The sequence below is a fragment of the Salvelinus alpinus genome, chromosome 10 (assembly GCF_045679555.1).
Source record: "Salvelinus alpinus chromosome 10, SLU_Salpinus.1, whole genome shotgun sequence".
In the NCBI taxonomy this organism is placed as follows: Eukaryota; Metazoa; Chordata; class Actinopteri; order Salmoniformes; family Salmonidae; genus Salvelinus; species Salvelinus alpinus.
In genome coordinates, this window is record NC_092095.1 from 62,319,089 (window position 1) to 62,340,905 (window position 21,817).

At 40.0% G+C, this 21,817-nt stretch overlaps 1 protein-coding gene across 4 annotated transcripts; it reads left to right on the forward strand.

Moving 5' to 3' along the window:
* The first annotated feature begins 39 nt into the window (after positions 1 to 39).
* On the forward strand, positions 40 to 19,319 carry LOC139532522 (CD276 antigen-like). 4 transcript variants are annotated; one of them, XR_011666592.1, is made up of 7 exons: positions 40 to 179; positions 270 to 605; positions 858 to 1,056; positions 1,183 to 1,258; positions 18,055 to 18,098; positions 18,194 to 18,514; positions 18,641 to 19,319. XR_011666592.1 is itself a non-coding variant. In XM_071330273.1 (7 exons), exons 1-7 carry the CDS (start codon positions 152 to 154, stop codon positions 18,745 to 18,747), a joined length of 1,137 nt encoding a protein of 378 aa, XP_071186374.1. In that variant the 5' UTR covers positions 40 to 151; the 3' UTR covers positions 18,748 to 19,319. The 4 variants fall into 4 exon arrangements, 3 of the variants coding, with proteins under 3 accessions (XP_071186374.1, XP_071186375.1, XP_071186377.1); XM_071330273.1 differs by having other exon boundaries at positions 832 to 1,056; XM_071330274.1 differs by having other exon boundaries at positions 18,479 to 18,514.
* The last annotated feature ends 2,498 nt before the right edge of the window (positions 19,320 to 21,817 follow it).

Consider the following 21,817-nt stretch of genomic DNA (forward strand, 5'->3'; position numbering starts at 1 on the left):
CCCTGATGATTGATCTGACTTAGACCTTTAGCACCCATAAAAAACAAACAAACAAGAAAGTGGTTTGTCTGTACAGCAGCAAGGAGTGCTCTAACAGACCACAGCTACACAAGCAGGAAACCAACCTAATCAACATCACACATTTGAGACGATGCTGAGAGTTGTGGGACATCTGTTGTGTAAGACAATTATTTTGTTATTACATGTACTTAATAACTTAAGAAACAAATCAAATGTGTAATGTAATGAATGACCTGATCTGTTTCTAGGTCTCATTATATGCTGTCGGGGAGCTGATGGCTTGACAGAGACACTGGTGGAACTTGGACAGAACGCAACCATAAACTGTTCTCTAAACATAGAAAGTGCATACTGGTACATACAGCACCAACCACAGCCTCCACTGGCCATACTCCGCTCTTTCACTAGTAGTAGTCCTGCTGCTTTTTATTACAATAATAATTATAGACAGAAATATTCATTAGAAACAGGAAATAGGTTGTTCATGCAGAATGTAACAGTAGATGATTGTGGCGTGTTCTACTGTGCAAAAAAAGAAGAGAGTAGATTGATATTCAGCAATGGTACCAGACTCATGACCGCTGGTAAGTGCACATTTTATTCAATGATGAATTCCTTTCAATATAACATAAATCTTTATTGAAATACATCCAATTTTGAGTATGTACACTCAAGCGTATGCAGCCCCAACATTGCATGTGTGATGCACTGTACACCAACTTAATGTACTTTAATTGTAAAGTTGCATTGTGTGGATATCACTACATGCACATTTAATATAGTGATTTTTCCATGTGCATTATTGCACAGATGTTTATGCTGACTATCCCAATCAGACAAACCAGACATCCAGCTATCCAAACCAGACATCCAGCTATCCAAACCAGACATCCAGCTATCCAAACCAGACATCCAGCTATCCAAACCAGACATCCAGCTATCCAAACCAGACCTCCAACTACAGGTCATCATGGGAGAACTGTCTTCTGTTCATTTACAGTGTTCTGAATGTTATTCTGATGGTTATGATCCTGGGTGAGTGAATGGAAATACGAGATTTGAAATATAACAATTTAAAAAATCATTTACAGAGAATTTACATATTGCTTTTGTTAATCAACTTGATATTGACTTTTCACATTTTGTTGGTTTATATTTCAGTGCTTATCTTGACCTTGCCATGTCAGAACAGGAACTCTCCTTCAATACTAGCACCAAGACGCCGAATAGACCAGAGGTAAGTTACTTTTTGTAAAGATCCTAAACAGTTGCATCAGTCTCAGCTAATTTGGACCAATAATTTAGCTTAAAGCTGCAATATGTACTTTTTGGGCTACCCAACAAAATTCACATAGAAATGTGAGTTATAGATCTGTCATTCTCATTAAAAGCAAGTCTAAGAAGCGTTACATCTGTTCTGTGTGTGCTATTTCTATGCTTCTATTCTTAAATTTAGTTTTTGCATCTTTTACTTTCAGTTTTGTACACCAGCTTCAAACAGCTGAAAATACAATATTTTTGTTTATGGAAAATATATTTCACAGCGGTTTAGATGGTACAATGTTTATCAACACTATGCTTGTTTGTTTTGTCACAGAAACTGAAATTAGGTGAATTATTAGAATTTTAGCAACCATAGTGCAACTTTAACAGTATAACGTGCTGAAACGCATACCGATATATCAGAACTCTGATTGCATGCAAGTTTAAAATAACAAAAGAAATAGTCACTGCATTGTTTATTACATTTACTCCCAAAGTCAGTGACACAGCACCAAGACGATTAAATCCTGAACTTGTATCAATAATTAGGTTTGCAGTATAATGCATGATCCATAAGGGCAAGCTAAGAACATGCTTAGAAATGCTTACGGTAAAATGATGGTAGTCATGTGACATTGTTACAGTGATGACTAAAAGAGTCTACTGAATATGCGTCACTCCTTTTCACTGCTAGTCAGTAATTATATTGTTTGTTAACGTTCCCCTACTTTGCCATGAGTTGTACTTTACTAAAATGCGATGATGTAGTGTGTCCATTTATACATGAAGGGTCAATCCAGTTGTATTGTAACTGTCTTCTATTCAGACATCCCTCAAAACTAACCTGTTAGGAGTGCTGCAAACAAGCAAACTTTATTCAGGGATTTGAGGTGAGGCTGTGGTCAAAGTCTCTGCAACGTCTCTTTAACATTTCAAGAACCGCATCAATATTATACAGGTCAAATAATCTGTGCAAACTTGCACTTGTTTTTTTGTCCTTTTGCGTCATCATCACTTACAGTGGTACACTACTACACAATTTGACCGGGTGCGTTTTAACTGGTTGAACAGTACCATCTACTGAAAATAGTAAGCACTGCAGGTGTTCCCACACTGCATCCTGGCTACCCAACAAATTAACAAATAGTCCTGGTGATATGTGCCACATTTTTGGTGAATTGTTCACTTTTTCATAAAAGCATAAAACTTGGTAAGTCTACACTTGTACAGTTTGGGGTCCTGAACATTTTCAGATGTGGAGCCATCACAAAAACTCCTCCTGGCGGTCACCATTTTTCTATTCCGCCATAGCTAGACAATGTATTTTCTTTCATATCTGCCAAACATGATAACCAGGGATCGACATTATTAACACTTGTCCGCTTGGACAAGAAGAATATAGAATTAAATCACGCAAAAATCACATTATCAAACAACTCGGCTACTCGGATCAGAATTAAATCAGTTCCCTCTGCATGCAACGTGTACCACACTGTCCTCCCAATATCTGCAGAATTTATCAGAGTACAAGAGCCAATTTATGCTTGATGTGAAAATTGAGCTCCGTACTGCATTGCTGTGTGCAAACGAAGTGTTGTAACAATGCGGAGGGCTCCATAAAGCGCTGCATTGACATGATTGGTTCACTGTAAGTGGGGGCGGGAGGTCCTGTATAAAACAAAAACTCACTTCCTTGACAACTTCCTTCACAACAGATCTTTAAAAAAAATAATGTATAACAGTAACATGCAAAACAAACATAACAGCCAGAGGGATTCCACAAAGAAATAAGAAAAATAAATAAATAAAACCAATCCACATTATATCAAATCAAATACAGACATATAGCGAATGTTGTAGCGAAGGTTGTGAATGATCTTTACACCGAGGTAGGTTACAGTATCTTTTTCAGAGATGTTAGAGATCCTTAGAGTCACTCAAATTGTAATCTAAGGAGTAAAGATTCTCATAAAACTTAGTGGTAAAGTCTGATAACAACTCTCTATCCTCAGTGGTAACCCCATTCATCTTACATTTCCCAAGTGTGTTGAGTTCCCCTCTACTCTTTTCCAAATTAAATCTGTAGCTACTGTTCTTTTTGCCTTTTTCAAGACATTGTTTTCTGGATCTTCTGAAGGCTCCTCTAGCCTTTTCCTCATACAATGTATCTAGTTGATTCTGTAAATCATTCAATTTAGCTTCCTCATTAAGATCAAGATGCTCAATCTCTGTGATATCGGCAATTGTCTTAGAGAGTTCAGCTACCTCACATCTCCTTAAAGCAAGACGTTTTCCATAAGTAATAGAGGCTGAGCGGATTTTAAATGTCCATATTTTGCATTAGATGTAGCTAAACTCCAGTAAACAGAAATTATATATTTAAATCATGCAATAACAATGAGTTATTTAATTTCCAATAACCACCAGAGTATTTCTTACCATCATTACTGCACATTCTTACAGTCAACCATATGACTTTATGATCTGTCAGGACTGCAGGCAGTATTTTTACCTCTACAGTGTTGGGCTCAAGACTAGAGGTTATCACCCACAAGTCAATTCTTGATTTTAGAGAACGACCTCTATTACTCCATGTGTATTGTTTCTCTCCAGGGTTTTTAACTCTCCATATGTCAATTAAGTCCAGGCTTTGGCAGAACTTCACCAACTTGTTCACACCAATGTTAGGCCTATGGGGCAATCTATCAGTCTCATTAGAATAAACCATATTCAAATCTCCACCAACTATAATCTGACTGGATGGATATTTTCTCAGAAGACTTAAGAATTTCTTAAATTTCCTCTAGAAGTAAGTTCCATATACATTACACAACACAAATAATCTCTCCATGTGGTTGATGACCGCTACTACCCCAATGTCCATTTAATGTCCATTTGAGTGAACAAAAATGTCCCTTTGAAAATGTGTGCTAAAATTGCAACCCCAGCTGAATGATTAGTCCTGTGGGCCAAAAAAATGACATTTCCCCACTGATTTTTCCAATAATTATAGTCCTCTTTGCATGAATGTGTTTATTGAACAAATACAAGATCTGCGTTGCAGTCCTTACAACAAAACAAAAAAAAGCTTTTCTCTTCAACAGGTTGCATTGGCATTGATTGACAAACTTCAAGTCCATATCTATAGAATAGAAAGACAAATCCTATGCAATCTCAACTCTACCCTCTCTATAAAAAGCTGCTTCATATATGTATTAACAGAAGTCTTAACTTGTAAAACAGTAACACCATATTTCAAAACTAGAACGCTCAGTTTGCAGTGGGGAAGGAGCTACCTTGTAAACCTACCGACAGAACAAATCACCCCGGTCGTATTCCCCTGTAGTATCCACCCTTCCCTTGATTTCGGGACTGTTGTACAAGAGGCCACAATTTTGCCTTTGCTGCTGCAGTCAAGTCCTACCCGAATCTAAATGTTCTCTCTTTCAGAAATGCGCTTTCCTTTGCTTTCTTCCAAACTGCATCTCTTGCTGTGCGAAAAGCAAACTGGATGATGATCGAGCGGCTGACGATGGCGTCTTGTTTCTTCCCAATACGATGAGCGACATCCACATCCACAGCCATATATCCATATATCCATATATCCATATATCTATCGGGGAAGTCCGGTGCCAGACGGTTACAGATGTCTCTTACTAAGCGCTTCACATTCTCATCCTGGTGCTCCGGGACACCGTAAAGCCGTAGCCCCCACCTTCTTCTCCGGTATCGCTCTGCTTCCGATAAGCGCTCCTGCATGTCTGCTATGGTCTTCTCTTGTGCAGTGCATTTCTCAGAAGTAGCAGTGTTTGCACGTTTAAGCTCTTCGATACTCTTGTATGCATGATTCAGAGAGGTCTCGAGGTCAACTATTTTTTATGTGTTTTCGAGTATCATTTTCTCCAGACCATCGGCTCTTTCGTTTATCTTTGCAGAGACAGCATCGATTATGTTGACCCGTAGTTCGCGCAAAGACAATTATTTGTGTCTTTTGGGTGCAGGACTATTGACTGCATTTTCAGAATCAACCGAATGTCCAGAATCCTCCATTTCTTCTCCCGAGGAGTCAGGTGGCGGTTTTTCTCCAATGTATGAGTGCTCAGCTAGCAACTGCCTACTCTTCCCTTTGCTCTTTCGCAAAAAAAATTCTTCCATTTCTCAAAGTTTCAGATCAAATTTGCGGTCAACTAAGCGTTCTCTAGTGTGTTTACTATAAGCCAAGTTCCGTTACATTTAAGTAAGTTTGAGAGGGATAAAAGTTAAGGTTACTCGGAGCAAGCTGAAATCTCGTCTGCACTCGCCGCCATCTTCCAACCTACCCTTCACAACAGATCGCGAAACAGCACCGAGCTGTTGACCAGAAGTGCAAGAAGTATGTATGGCCCTGACTTCTGCATACGCTGTATTACCGTAAATGCTGCGCGGCCAATGCAGACATCAGATTGACAATGCAGCGCCTTTAATTATTGTAAACTCAACAACAACAAAAAGTTCCTGGAGTATCCTTTAGGGATTCTTCAAATTGAAACTGTGGGGGAACCCCTATAAGTTCTTCGAAGAACCCCTTTTAATGGATCTTCCAACCTTTTTAATAAACTTTTGGGTTAATTTTTTAAATAATAATACACATAACAATTACCCCATATTTTAGTTGTCAGTGTTTATAATGATTATAGTGCCAAAGCAGAATTACAACCTCAAAATATGAGGTTAACTCCCAGCAGAGCCCAAAGCATAATGGGGCGGCAGGTAGCCTAGCCCTTGCGTGTTGATGTTCTCTGTCTCCGTAGCCAGAATGATTTTGCAGTGCATGGTGATCGAACAGGTTTCCTTTTAAACCATTATCAAAATGTTTCTCATTCACCACAAAAACCAAGGTATAACATACCAATACCACTTGACATACCTTTGTATGGCTCCTCTTCTGTATACCTACAGACACAAAGGTGAGGAGATGCTGTCCTTTCAAATAAAAATTCCAAACGTTTCAGTTGTGCAGTTAGGTTCCTGCAAGAACCCCCACATACTTAGGAGGTTCCTCGATTAACCCCACCTACTATATTTCTTCGATTAACTTTGAGGATCTTAGAGAAGAACCCTTGTTGAACCCCTAATTTTAAGAGTGTAGGCCTGCATTGACAGACACAAGCGGGCTTTCAATCATGCAGTCGTGATATGCGTTTTTCTTTATCAAAGCGAGCCTAGCCGTGTGCACATTTGTTGGTATTCATTGCTAGTTAGTGAGTTGTTTGCCCAGTTATAGCCCATTTTGGATCTTCAATCAAAATCCTGGAAAAGTCCTGGTGTGTGCCAGTAGGGTGTAGCCAGAAGAGAGAGAGCGAGACATTTGTGCAGCAGGTAAAATAATGATATACAACCGACTAACTAGTCAATTGAAAACATATTATGTAGTTTGCCTGGTTTTCTCGCTAGTTTACAATACATATATTAATGTCATTGTCATGTCCTAAAATAACTTTCCACTGGCTCTCGCAAATGGCCGGAACGCAGTTGATACTGGTGCACGGTTGATGTTGATGAAACCAATGCTGCATACTCAGGTTATAAAAACATCTCTCAAGCGCTAAAAATTGGGTAGGATTCTCTATTCAATATTGGACATGTAATTCTGACAAAGTTTTTAAAATATTCTTAGAATAGCCTAATTGACAAGTAACTCCTATGCTGTCAAGAACTCCCCTGAACACTGAATATTTGAACCTTACAAATAGATAAACATCTCATCTGGTTACCTTGCCCACCTTGAACACAGGTTATCCAAAGCTGTGGATTGTTTGAATGTATTTTCCTCTGTATCTGGTTTGACTTTAAATGTAAAAACAATTGTGATTTATTTGCATTAAAGGCTATATGTAATGATTTGGTTGATATTGCTGTTATTCCCATAAACATTTTAATACATACCTGGGAATTAAGATATGTAAAAACCAAACGAAGGGCGCATTGAATTTTAATTCCACCACTAATAATGTTAAGAGGTTTGATGCTTGGTTGTCTTTAAATGGTCGTGTATTGCTGTCAAAAAAATTGAAGGATTATCAAGACTAGTATATACTGCAATGGCATTGGATGTTCCCAAAGCAACAATTAAAGAAGTAGACTGGGTGGTTTAAATGAGTTTGGTATATCCTATTATCTTTAAGACTAGAAGGATCAAGAATTACTGTCACACCCTGACCTTAGAGATCTGTTTTATTTCTCTATTTGGTTAGGTCAGGGTGTGATATGGGGTGGGCATTCTATGTTCTATGTTTTGTATTTCTTTGTGTTTGGCCGGGTGTGGTTCTCAATCAGAGGCAGCTGTCTATCGTTGTCTCTGATTGAGAACCATACTTAGGTAGCTCCTTTTTCCACCTGTGTTTGTGGGAAGTTAACTTTGTTTGAGGCATTGTGCCCTAAGCTTCACGGTTTGTTTTGTAGTGTTTATTGTTTTGTCGGCGTCATTTCAAATAAAAGAGAAAATGTACGCTCACGACGCTGCACCTTGACAATTACATCCAATTTAAGGATAGGATTTGAAATATCATTCCAAATCTTTTTACAAAGGTTGGTGGCATTGTATTTCTCCTAAAATGTAACAGAGCTAAATATAATTGTCCTTAAATTAAACGGCGAAGGAGTACGCCATCGTTATTGATGCAATAGCTACATGCCTTATAAGACGTATACAGGGAAATTACAATCTTCAGAGGAATGTGGAATTCAGTTTCAGCTTCCTATTAGATGGTTTATGCGTTAAGGATAAAAAAAGTGCACAAATAATTATATTAGGAAGATGAGTACCGAGCTTTCTTCTCCTCCTGCAAAAGTATACTGGAATTATAGAATTGGAATGCGGTATGGAACTTAAGGAGAACATATTGTGTCAATAACGAAGTCCGTGAAGTGTCTTTAAAAAAAGTATTAATTTAATATATCCAGTAAATTAGGTACTGACAATTTCAAATTGATATCGATGAAGTGTGTGTTTTGTCAAATTGAGAATGAAACCACAAGTCATGTGTTCTTTGAATGTATTTGCAGTAAGATCTTTTGGATGGATGTACATTTATCTTTTAGATCAACTGGTGCTAGGGTTCGTCTTGATGGTAAAGGTGTTTTACTTTTGTTTCATGATTTATATCAGATTAAAGAATATACAATGAATCTGCATGTGCCACATGTATTGACGCTGGAGAGACGAAGCAGGTAGGGAAGAGCGGGAGCAGACGTGACAGCATGGTAAATATTATTTACATACATGCAAGCGGGGGAAAAAAACAACGTTATTTTTTTTTTAATTGAACTCGAATTTTATTTTGAAGTGGTGCATAATCTGAAAAACTGTAAAGCAAACGAATTGCCTGTGAAACCTTGTACATTTTTGTTTACTTATGTATACCCCGTGTGTAAAGTTTCTGTGTTATTTGGTAGATTTTTTGTAAGATGTTTGTATATTGTGTTATAATTGTTGTTAATAATAAAAATATATATATTTTTAAAAAAATACCTCGCCCACCTTAGCCATTTGATCCCTGGTTCATTGAGTGAGGGAATTATTTTATAAAGACAATGTTTTTGCTTGTAATTGTAATGTTGCAGGGATGCCAACCATCCTCCTGGGGATTCCAGGAGAGCTACTGGATGTGCAGGCTTTTGCTCCAGCCCTGCTCGAACACACCACATTGTAAAACATCAGCTGCTCAACAGGACCTTGATAAGCTGGTGTGTTCGAGCAGATAGTGTTTGAACAGGGTTGGATCAAAAGCCGACACACACAGAAGCTCTCCAGATGGAGGTTGATGGACCACATGTGTTTTACACAGTAGCCCATCAGTGTAGTATTTTACTTTGTGGGGGGTTAAGGGCCTTGCTCAAGGCCACAACGGCAGGAGATACTGTATAATACATGGGATCAGAGACCAGCAGCCTTCCATTGTCAATACCAGTGAAATAATGAATGTTATTTTGTGAAGTGGTTCCATGGATCATACAACAGTTTTCAGTCACCTTTTTGGCCCATGGCGTTACAGACCTTTTGGGGGGGGGGGGCAAATGACTTGCTCCTCCATATATTTACATATTCTTAAATCCATTCCTTTACTTAGATTTGTGTGTATTGGGTATATGTTGTGAAATTGTTAGATATTACTTGTTAGATATTACTGCACTGTCGGGGGCTAGAAACGCACGCATTTGCTACATCCGCAATAACATTTGCCTAACACGTATGTGACCGATACAATTTGATTTGAGCCTTCAGACAAGTAAAAAATGGTTACTATCAAGCCCTGATAACACACAAGGGGTGAAGTCTACCTTCGGTCACTTCGGTGGTTCTCAAATTACTAGATGAAGGCTTTGAAAAACGTGGAGGGGAAATATATTTCTGTGTTGTAATTAATCATTGGACAGTAACGAAAATGTCTGTTATTAATGATTAAATCCATAATTTCATTTAAAACATGCTGTGTTGCCCCTCCCATTTCTGTCTACCGAACAAATGTAACTATTCTTACAGTAGTATGTAAGAAGTGTTTTGTAAGGGAGGTCCCTGTTATCTCAATGTTGATAGGCCTGTATTAGTGGTGCGCGGGTCAGTTGTTTGTTCACCCGCACCCACGCAATTTAATAACCCATCTACAACCGCCCGACTATATGTGAAAATATGCAGCCCAGCCTCACATTCAATTCGCGCATATATGTACAAAATGTATTTCAGCAGATTTCGTGCGTTTTTGTGCATTTTTGGGGTGGTTCAATTCGTTTGAAAATACACGAATTTCTGTGCTACTTAATTCGTGCGAAAAGACACGAATTTAACCAGTTGGCGACACACAAGCCGTTGCAACAACCATAGACGCGATCGCCTGTATTTATTTATTTTACGTTATGAATATATAGATATTTTGTCTTTTTTTTAACCATATAACCATAAGAGGTTATATATATATTGTCTTTATTTAATCCCTATTAAAACATTGTGGTTTTATGCCTATATGTACTGTTTTCGAACAGACTTCAGTATAGAATGAATCATGCAATGCATGATGGCTAATGGTGTTTTATTCGGTTGTAGTTACATGTATTTCTTAAAAAACAAACGTGTAAACCATTTTTATTGACCAGAATGTAACTGAAAATACAATGGCAGCCTTGCCATTGTCCATCAATAACAAAAAAAATGTTTTTCGTATAACATTTGGGGAAACGTATGCAGTCACTGTAATCTTACATTTTGTTGGCCAACCAAAATTACCAAAACGTTAACCCGTAATAAGGCTAGGGTGGCTGAGTGTAAATACATGGCTCTGAGTGTAAGCACCTTTTCACTAGAAACGTTCTTGTGTTCAAATTACCGTCAGTGCGAAATAGCTAGAAAGCTTTCGTATTTCCACTTGGCTGCACCTACGGTTACGATAACGATAAATCAAGTGCAATACCTGCGTCGACCTGTGTCGAGCAGCAAAACACCGGAAAGCTTCTAGCCTACCGGAAAGTTACAAGAAGAACAAGAATAGTTACCTCATCCGGTCATGTGACACTCTGGATGCCCCCTAAAAGCAATGTCAACCGTTTTGAAAAATGACGCCTGGTAACCCCCAAAAAATACCAGGTGCATGAAAAGTTTGGACTTAGAATATTTTTTGAAAACCTCCATAAATCACTCAGGCCATTGACTCGAGAAGAAAAAACATAAAATATTTTCCAGAAGAAAAAACAGAATATTTTTTTGATTTGGGGCGGTAGTATAGCGCTCCCAGAGCGTATAGCGCTCCCAGAGTGGGTATGGAAGTCTGGATCCCCCCTAAAAGCATTTAAGGCTCTGTGTGTCTTTAAGCACCATACTTTTTCACTCCATCCTTGCTGTGTGTGTGTGTGTGTGTGTGTGTGTGTGTGTGTGTGTGTGTGTGTGTGTGTGTGTGTGTGTGTGTGTGTGTGTGTGTGTGTGTGTGTGTGTGTGTGTGTGTGTGTGTGTGTGTGTGTGAGAGAGCTTTTCTTTGACATCTGTTTAGCGAAATTACTGATTTACAGTTCATGAGGGTTGACCGATTCACACATTTAAAGTTTTGGAAAGATCTGACTTTTTTAAACCTTCGAAACAGCACCTATGACCCCATTTTAAGGCACTTCCGGTTGGCACAGGAAGCTATAAGTAAATACATATCCTGATCGGGGTATGCTTTTACAGAATCCTGAGTTTTAAGTCTATACGTTAAGAACTGACTGATTTACACAGGGTTGAATGCACTATATATCACAAACTGCTGGTTGGGTATGGCAAAACACTTTTAGGGTGATTTTATCACTTCCGGTTGCTCCAGGAAGCTTAGAATCAACACAGGTAGACCTCATAGTGGCTTGATGGATTGTCATTGAAGACAGGTTCATAAGACATTCATAACCCACATAGGCTTCAGGTTGAATTTAGGGGTGCAGGCAATGTGATCCTATGGGGTGAGATGTCATTGTAAACTGATTGATGTAAACACCTTTTAACTGTTAAGGGTTAATGCCACACGGTCAATGTTAGGCTTGCACAGAGACCTTAGGAACGTTCCTGAGGTCAAATTGTGCTTCTAAACCTTAACAGTTCTCTGTCTCCCAAAAGCAAAAGACTTGAAATGTAGGTCAAGGGTCATCTTCTTGTCACTGTCGCTGCGCTCAGACCGAGCAAGCTACGGTCAAGCGGGGCATCTCGTTGAACTCGGCACGGCTATGGTGATGTCATTTTTAGTGGTGATTTCAGAATGCTATTTTGGTGGTTTTTCACTGTTGAAACATATTGCAAATGCACAAAAGTCAACTAGCAAGTCAGTGTCCATCAGCCAATTAGATATTTTCAGACACCAAACTGATACCATCTGACTCCAAACTCACTTTTTCCAACTCGTTTAGAAGCCAACTATCACATATTTCAGAGCAGGCCCAAAATTCACAGCGCCTTCCATTTAAACCATAATAAAACAAATAATACGTAGTTATGTTCTAGCTGCGGGTCCAGTTTTCACATTATGTTTAGCCCTATGTGAGCCGACCTCGAATCCCAAGTTTCGGCTCGATAGGTCATTCGGTGCCCGAGCAAAACCTTAATTGGTGCTGAAATTCCACTTTTTTCCATGCCTTGCTACGGGATCCTTGAATGAGCTATCGGACAGAAATGTCGGGGTCCGTCTCTATGGGCCGAGCCGGTTTCAATGCACCTAGTCTTGCAACTCTGGGACTTTTCTAAATGTCACCATTTTGTAATGCTCAAAATGAATTGAAGTCAATGCAAATGCACCGAGGCTTTTTATCGGTCCGAGAACCTTCTAGAGCCACATAACTCACCGTGCTTAATCGACCTGAGCTCTAGAACAGGTTTGTAAAGTTTCAGAACTCTAGGTCTGACGGTTCTTTAAAAGTTCAAACAAAAGTAACTATTGCAGGCACTGTCTGCCTCTAAGCCCCTCAGTGTGTCACTCCATCCTTTCTGTGTGGGTGTGTAAATTTTTCCTTGAAATCTGATGGGATGAATGACTGATGTACAGTTCATGAGGGTTGCCTATTTACATATATTAAGTTTTGGAAAGATTTGACTTTTTTAACCCTTCGAAACAGCCCTTTTGACACCAATTATGGCACTTCCGGTTGGCACAGGAAGCTGAAAGTAAACACATATCCTCATTGGAGTGGGCTTTTACAGAATCCTGAGTTTTAAGTCTATACGTTAAGAACTCACTGATTTACATAGGGTTGAATGCACTATTTCTCTCAAACTGCAGGTTGGGTATGGCAAACACTTTTAGGGTGATTTAAAATCGAATCTTTAGAATCGACACAGGTAGACCTCATAGTGGCCTGATGGATTGTCATCGAAGACAGGTTCATAAGGCATTATTAACCCACATAGGCTTCAGGTTGAATTTAGGGGAGCAGGCAATGTATTCCTATGGGGAGACATGTCATTGTAAACGGTTTGATGTAAACACCTTCTTTTAACTATTAAGGGTTAATGCCACACGGTCAATGTTAGGCTTGCACCGATCGGGAGGACCTTAGGAACGTTCCTGAGGTCAAATTGTGCTTCTAACCTTAACGGTTCTCTCTCTGTCTCCCAAAAGCAAAAAAATATGAAATTGAGGTCAAAGGGTCATTTGGGTCCTTCTTCTTGTCCCTGTCGCTGCACTCAGACCGAGCTAGCTACGGTCAAGCGGGGCATCTCGTTGAACTCGGCACGGCCTGGAGATAATGGCAATGCCATTGCAGGCTTTGTGTGTCTTTAAGCACCGTACTTTTTCACTCCATCCTTTTATCCCCTTTTCTTCGTGGTATCCAATCGCTAGTAATTACTATCTTGTCTCATCGCTACAACTCCCGTATGGGCTCAGGAGAGACGAAGGTCGAAAGCCACGCGTCCTCCGAAGCACAACCCAACCAAGCCGCACTGCTTCTTAACACAGCGCGCCTCCAACCCGGAAGCCAGCCGCACCAATGTGTCGGAGGAAACACCGTGCACATGGCCCCCTTGGCTAGCGCGCACTGCCCCCGGCCCGCCACAGGAGTCGCTGGAGCGCGATGAGACAAGGATATCCCTACCGGCCAAACCCTCCCTAACCCGGACGACGCTAGGCCAACGGACCTCCCGGTCGCGGCCGGCTGCGGCAGAGCCTGGGCGCGAACCCAGAGACTCTGGTGGCGCAGCTAGCACTGCGATGCAGTGGCAGAGCTTCGAGACCCACTTAAAAAATGTTCGTCTGAACACACTGCAACTGGATCTGTAATTCTTTTTTTTTTTAACTCCTTTTTGTGAACATGACCAATTTGTCAATGTACGATTTCTCTTAAATTACGATAGATAAATGGCTGGTTCTTTTTTTCTGACACCGTATGCTTATGTACTTTGACGTGAAGCGGTCAAATTAGCACCCTACTTTACGTTTTTGACCTTTAATCCCAGAAAAATGGCCATAACTCAAAAAGCGTTGAGGCCTCGACGCCATCTTGTTCGGGGCCAACTGTCCATTACGTCTTCGAAATATTTTCCGTTTAGGAGAAAAGGCCACATGCATTTGCAATGTGCTTGTGCATTTGCAATATTATTTATTTTCCCTCTGGTGGGAATTTCCTAGACTGCGGAAAAATGACCAAAATGTGTTATTTTTATAAAACGGAAACCGAACGTCCGAGATATTTAGTTTGATGACTTCCTGAAAGATCTCTCCCCCGCGCACGGCCCGACGCCGTCCGCGAATTTTAGAAACGTTGCAGGACGTCTAGTAAGGGACCTTACATTTGCAATGTGGCGTTTCTCACTAACCATATGGCGAGTGCTAAAATGTTCCCTTAAGGTATGGAAAGGCCTTGGAAAGGCCATAAGTGTAAGCCAACATAATTCATTATTTTACATTAACATGTAATACATGCATTATGAAGAAAATTGTGTAATTTAGGCTCCACGAAATATGAAATGGGTTATGAAGAAAATCGTGTATGGTTGCCTACATGACAAAAAGGCGTTCTGATTACAAGTGCACCAGTATCCAAAGTATTAAGCGAAATCAAGCACAGAAAACAGCATTGGCATTAATATTAATTAATTAATTAATTAATTAATCTGTTCAGCAAGTCTAAAACAGTACATATAGGCATACAACGACACATTTTAAAACATGGTTAAACAAAGACAACATTTCTGTATATTCATGACGTTGAATTAGCCATTAAGAAGAACAAAAATGAAATATAAATGATCGCGTCTATATGGTTGTTGCAAAGGCTTGTGTCACCTACTGGTTAAATTCGTGTCTTTTCGCACGAATTAAGTAGCACAGAAATTCGTGTATTTTCAAACGAATTTAACCAGCCCAAACCAGCACAAAATTGCACAAAAACGCACGAAATCTGCTGAAATACATTTTGTACATATATGCGCGAATTGAATGTGAGACTGTGTTGAAATATGAGGTCCTCACCCAACCCAAACCGCTAAAATAGAAAATGCGTGTATGCTACAGTCAGAGACCGCAGAACGATTTTTTTGACAGGGGTTGCAGGATTTGGTTGTTGTTGCCTGATTTTATATATGTTTCTGCTTATCATTTCCGACATTTTGGTAGGCTATTTGTAAGTCAACTTGTCTGTAATTAGATACTTGCAGCTTCTCTTCTGTCATTCTCCACTCCTGTTCTCTAGTCAAAATGTAGCCTATGTGTGTAGGCCTATAATTTTACTGCAAGAAATGCTTAATTCTGCAGTAGGAGTTAATAATACAGCTATGTGTGAGGTTATAGACCTACAGTAAGTGTCCAGATATCAGTTTCCATTTAACCCATCTGAACAGTAGGCTACAGTTCCCTTGATGTGCCATAGGCTTATTTGAAATCCCTGTGTTGTGACTGGTGAGTTTGTATATCACCTCACAATCATCACACATAACACGGCAGCACTGATATCATCCTCTTTTACCACTTCAGCAAATCTTTACCAAACATTAGGCTACTGTTCTGTCTCTTCCATCTCTACTATTTTTATTTTCAACTGTCCATTTCGCAGCTTTTCTCTTATTGAATTAAACATGGCCCTTTTTATTTTCTTGGATCAACAACTGTTTCTGCCCTTTGCAAAAGCATTAGGCATGTATGTTATTTGGCATGCTTGGCACACATATAGTTATTTAAGCCTTGGACATCGCACTAATGCCAGGTAGCCTTAAAACCCCCTCGAGTATATTCAAAATAACATAATAAAAACATCCCTATTAAAATCCCTACATTTAAACTACAGATATAATAAAACATTGCGTGGGCTGCGTCGCAATCGACCACTCCGCCTATGTCGCCCTTCCGCAGCTGTGGTGGAAAGTGGCAGAGCTATACGCTGTTTGTCAGACCATGAGACATCCCGAGAATCGGTCATCTCACCAAAGCTTCTGTAGCATCCGAACGGTTTGGCCTACAAACTAATATGATCACTCTATAGAAAGGGGAGACTCTCATGAACACTATGGAGTTCTTCGTTTTGTCATGGGACTGGTCTAAAGGTAACCCACTGGTTTAAAGGTAACCCACTGGTTTAAAGGTAACCCACTGGTCTAAAGGTAACCCACTGGTCTAAAGGTAACCCACTGGTCTAAAGGTAACCCACTGGTCTAAAGGTAACCCACTGGTTTAAAGGTAACCCACTGGTTTAAAGGTAACCCACTGGTTTAAAGGTAACCCACTGGTTTAAAGGTAACCCACTGGTTTAAAGGTAACCCACTGGTCTAAAGGTAACCCACTGGTCTAAAGGTAACCCACTGGTCTAAAGGTAACCCACTGGTCTAAAGGTAACCCACTGGTCTAAAGGTAACCCACTGGTTTAAAGGTAACCCACTGGTCTAAAGGTAACCCACTGGTCTAAAGGTAACCCACTGGTCTAAAGGTAACCCACTGGTTTAAAGGTAACCCACTGGTCTAAAGGTAACCCACTGGTCTAAAGGTAACCCACTGGTCTAAAGGTAACCCACTGGTCTAAAGGTAACCCACTGGTCTAAAGGTAACCCACTGGTCTAAAGGTACACATGAATGGAAGTATGGAGGTAGTTTTGTTCCAACAGAAATACGGGGTTAAATATGTGTAAAAATATATAGCGAGATATATTTCCTGAGCTTTCTTATATCTCTTAGATATAGGACAGACACTTCAAAAACTTATTCCTTATTATTTATTTTTTGACTGTCTTTTTTGTTGTTGACATTTATCAATGCGTTTCTATGGGCTATAGCAGTAAAGGCCAGATGGACTATATTTTTTATACCTCAAGGGGTACAATTCAAAATCAAATAGCTAAATCTTAAAACAATTCCATATTTCAGACTTTTAAATATTAAATAATGGAAAAAAAACTGAAATGTAGCTAATAATTTGTGATTTTTTAAATATTTTCTTTTACCCCCTTTGCTCCCCAATTTTTCATGGTATCCAATCACTAGTAATTACTATCTTGTCTCATCGCTACAACTCCCGTACGGGCTCGGGAGAGACGAAGGTTGAAAGCCATGCGTCCTCCGAAGCACAACCCAACCAAGCCGCACTGCTTCTTAACACAGGAGGAAACACCGTGCCCCCTCGGTTAGCGCGCACTGCACCCGGCCCGCCACAGGAGTCGCTGGAGCACAATGAGACAAGGATATCCCTACCGGCCAAACCCGGACGACGCTAGGCCAATTGTGCATCGCCCCACGGACCTCCCGGTCGCGGCCGGCTGCGACAGAGCCTGGGCGCGAACCCAGAGACTCTGGTGGCGCAGCTAGCGCTGCGATGCAGTGCCCTAGACCACTGCGCCACCCGGGAGGCCCTCATTTGTGACATTTTTAAAGGTATTTTTTCTTCTTACTAAACCCTCCCGTCACCCACCCGCACTTCATCCAGACAATATTTAATGACCTTAAAGCCACCCTTCCCAAGGATATAAACGCAGCGACTGCAGGTTATGAGTCTACCTCCGCATCGCTAAACTGTACTGCAAGCAGACTGTGTACGTCTGTTACCTGCATTACCTTCAGTTACCACAGTTACAAGTAATACCATGCAGACCGCATCTTTTGGCTAGTTTATATCTTAGAAACAAAGAGTAGGTCTGTATTGTTTTTTGTTGCTTTACAAAGTCATTTTAATGCACAGTAAATTAACAGTTTCTTAGGTTATGATTGGTTGCTCAGCCTCCTTTTCATGTTCAGCCAGGCCACTGTGTTTATAACCCTGCTAGTCTCGTTCCCAACCATAACATTCTCTATCACTACTCCACAGGTGCTGGTTACCGGTTTGTGTGATCCTGTTGATTGGACCCCAAGGTATTCATTTCAAATAGTCACTTAGTATTGTAGTGTCAGATGGATTAATTGGAGGCACATTTTTATGTCTCTGTTTTTATGTCTCTGTTCTGAAGTCTCTTCGCAGGTCAACGTTGAAGGCTTCAAGGGAGATAATGTTATCTTGCCTTGCACATACATTGAGAAGGCGCTTAAAAATTTAAACATTTTTTGGGAAACCGCAGATGATGTGACTGTCTACAGTATTATTGATGGAAAAGCAGATTTGTCCAAGCAAAACTCTCAGTTCAGAGACAGAACCAGTATGTTCTCTGATGAGTGGACAAAAGGCAACTTTTCTCTTCTACTGACTGACCTCAAGGACTCTGATAGTGGGAGTTATTTATGTTTCATACCAACAGGGGACGTTCTTTGTCAAGTGGAACTTTCTGTTCAAGGTTTGCATTACAACCAAGTGTAACAGCCTCTTTTATCTATACAGTATTGGAATTTCCATTAACAGTTTTAAGAAGTTGATGATACAGTATGATAACACTATAAAAATGTCCCTCTTTATTTTGCAGAGAAACCAACTCCTGAGCCTACAAATAGCAGCACCGTGAGCCTCAGAGGACAGAACCTCAGCCCCTTCCTGTTTCTCCTCCTCAGTCAAATGCTCTACCTTATTTGACCCACAGCATAGAAATTGGTCATTGTGCCATTTTATGTGGCTTTGTTTTGCAACTTCTGTGTGTTCAATCGTCTGAAATATCTTTTCTCTCTATATGTATGAAATATGAAACTGCAAATATAGGCTACCACTTGCTAGAACTCTTTATAGATGTGATGAGTAAATGCATAACACTTTTTTAAACCTGGGTAATCTGTGAAATCAAAATAGGAAATAAATTTGAAATAGGATTGAAATAGGGTTGAAATAGTGTTGAAATAGGGTTGAAATAAGATTGAAATAGGGTTGAAATGGGATTGAAATAGGGTTGAAATAGTGTTGAAATAGGGTTGAAATAAGATTGAAATAGGGTTGAAATGGGATTGTGTAGTGTGTCGCTCCTGTCAATACAGCTTCAATTACAAGGCTTACACAGCCAATTGACAGTCATTTTGGTGAGAACTTGAGATTGAACACAATCGTGTGGTGTTTTTTGTTGTTTCAATTAGCTTTTTCTTTTACTAAGACATTTTCTTTAAGTTAAAGTAAACGTTCACTTCCTCAATATTCTGGAATAAAGTCTGTTGCTATTCCTTTTTGCAAACTATAGTTTGATCATGTGGTTGCACACTGCGTTCAGTCTCATCACTCACTGCTCACCGGTGGTGCCTGTCCATTCTGTAAGACCATTATTATGAATTTGCTTATTTATTTGACATTCATTTTACAATGTAAGTGTGTCTTCTGTTCTAAAATGTATTTAGAAGGACTGAGATGCTCAGCTCTGGTGACTTTTCAAAAGGACATTTTACTTCTAAATGAATGAAAATAAAATTATACTGACACCATCTAAAATATATTATCAGGTATCATATTCGCAATAAGTAATATCATCTATAAGTAATATCACCCAACTGATGCAGCAGAGTGGTGATAAATAAATAGGTAAAGCATTGGGTTGCCTATCTGCATTTAACCTATTGGGCTAATCATCAGATAGATCCCAAATGTGAACTTTTAACCATTTAGAATCCTATTGATGTATTTTATGTCCAAAAAACTTTCATAAGCACAGTGAATATAATGTATATATAAGATTCTCTGGTCTCATGAAACCAAGATTGAGCCTGAATGCCGAGTGTCACGTCTGGAGGAAACTTGGCATCATCCCTACGGTGAAGCATGCCAGAAGAACTATACATTTCCTCCAACCTCTGAACCACCTGAATGGGTAGACGGGCCAGAGGTCAGTGTACGTAGTGGGAATATGAATATACACTGAGTGTACAAAACATTATGAACACCTGCTCTTTCTATGACAGACTGACCAGGTGAATCCAGGTGAAAGCTATGATCTCTTATCAATGTCACTTGTTAAATTCACTTCAGTCAGTGTAGATGAAGGGGAGTTGACAGGTTAAAGAAGGATTTTTAAGCCTTGAGAAAATTGAGACATGAATTGTGTACGTGTGCTTTCAGAGGGTGAATGGGCAAGACAAAAGATGTAAGTGCCTTTGAATGGGGTATGGTAGTAGGTGACAGGCGCACCGGTTTGTGTCAAGAACTGCGACATTGCTGGGTTTTTCATGCTCAACAAATCAAATTGATTTATAAAGCCCTTCTTACATCAGCTGATGTCACAAAGTGCTGTACAGAAACCCAGCCTAAAACCCCAAACAGCAAGTAATGCAGGTGTAGAAGCACGGTGGCTAGGAAAAACTCCCATGACAGGCGGGAACCTAGGAAGAAACTTAAAGAGGAACCAGGCTATGAGGGGTGGCCAGTCCTCTTCTGGCTGTGCCGGGTGGAGATTATAACAGAACATGGCCAAGATGTTCAAATGTTCATAAATGACCAGCAGGGTCAAATGATAATAATCACAGTGGTTGTCGAGGGTGCAACAGGTCAGCACCTCAGGAGTGAATGTCAGTTGGCTTTTCATAGCCGATCATTCAGAATATCTCTACCACTCCTGCTGTCTCTAGAGAGTCGAAACAGCAGGTCTGGGACAGGTAGCACATCCGGTGAACAGGTCAGGGTTCCATAGCCGCAGGCAGAATAGTTGAAACTGGAGCAGCAGCACGACCAGGTGGACTGGGGACAGCAAGGAGTCATCAGGCCAGGTAGTCCTGAGGCATGGTCCTAGGGCTCAGGTCCTCAGAGAGAGAGAGAGTAGAGAGAGAGAGAGAAAGAAAGAAAGAAAGAGAGAAAAAGAGAGAATTCTAGAGAGCATACTTAAGAACCTCTTTGGGCGGAGATCCCGCTAATGGGATCGATATGACAACAGCCAGTGAAAGTGCCTTAGTTATCTATGTTTTCTGTTTTATTTTGGTCAGGTCAGGGTGTGACGAGGGTGGGTATGCTTGTTTGGCCTGTCTAGGGTTTTTGTATGTCTAGGGGTGTTTGTTAGTCTAGGCATATTGTAGGTCTATGGTGGCCTGAATTGGTTCCCAATCAGAGACAGCTGTTTATCAGTGTCTCTGATTGGGGATCCTATTTAGGTTGCCATTTTCCATTTTGGTTTTGTGGGTTATTGTCTATATGTAGTTGCATGTCAGCACTCGTTATATTAGCTTCACGTTCGTTTTGTTGTTTTGTATAGTTTGTTCAGTATTCTTCGTTAAATAAAGAAGAATGTATTCAAATCACGCTGTGCCTTGGTCTCCTCGTTACCATGAATGTGAAAACAACAGAAATCCCATAATTAAAATTCCTCAAACATACAAGTATTTTACACCATTTTAAAGATACACTTCTTGTTAATCCCACCACAGTGTCCGATTTCAAAAAGGCTTTACAGCGAAAGCAAACCAAAAGATTATGTTAGGTCAGAGCCAAGTCACAGAAAAACACAGCCATTTTTCCAGCCAAAGAGAGGAGTCACAAAAAGCAGAAATAGAGATAAATGAATCACTAACCTTTGATGATCTTTATCAGATGACACTCATAGGACTTCATGTTACACAATACATGTATGTTTTGTTTGATAAAGTTCATATTTATATTAAAAAATCTCAGTTTACATTGGCGCGTTACGTTCAGTAGTTCCAAAACATCCGGTGATTTTGCAGAGAGCCACATCAATTTACAG

Bases quoted from the DNA above. Each gene is read 5' to 3' on its own strand.
- LOC139532522 (XM_071330273.1), top strand. From the start codon at position 152: ATGCTGAGAGTTGTGGGACATCTGTTGT. The intron at 1,259-18,054 runs GTAAGTTACTTT...ACTACTCCACAG, and splicing joins AGACGCCGAATAGACCAGAG to GTGCTGGTTACCGGTTTGTG. The intron at 18,099-18,193 runs GTATTCATTTCA...TCTGTTCTGAAG, and splicing joins CCTGTTGATTGGACCCCAAG to TCTCTTCGCAGGTCAACGTT.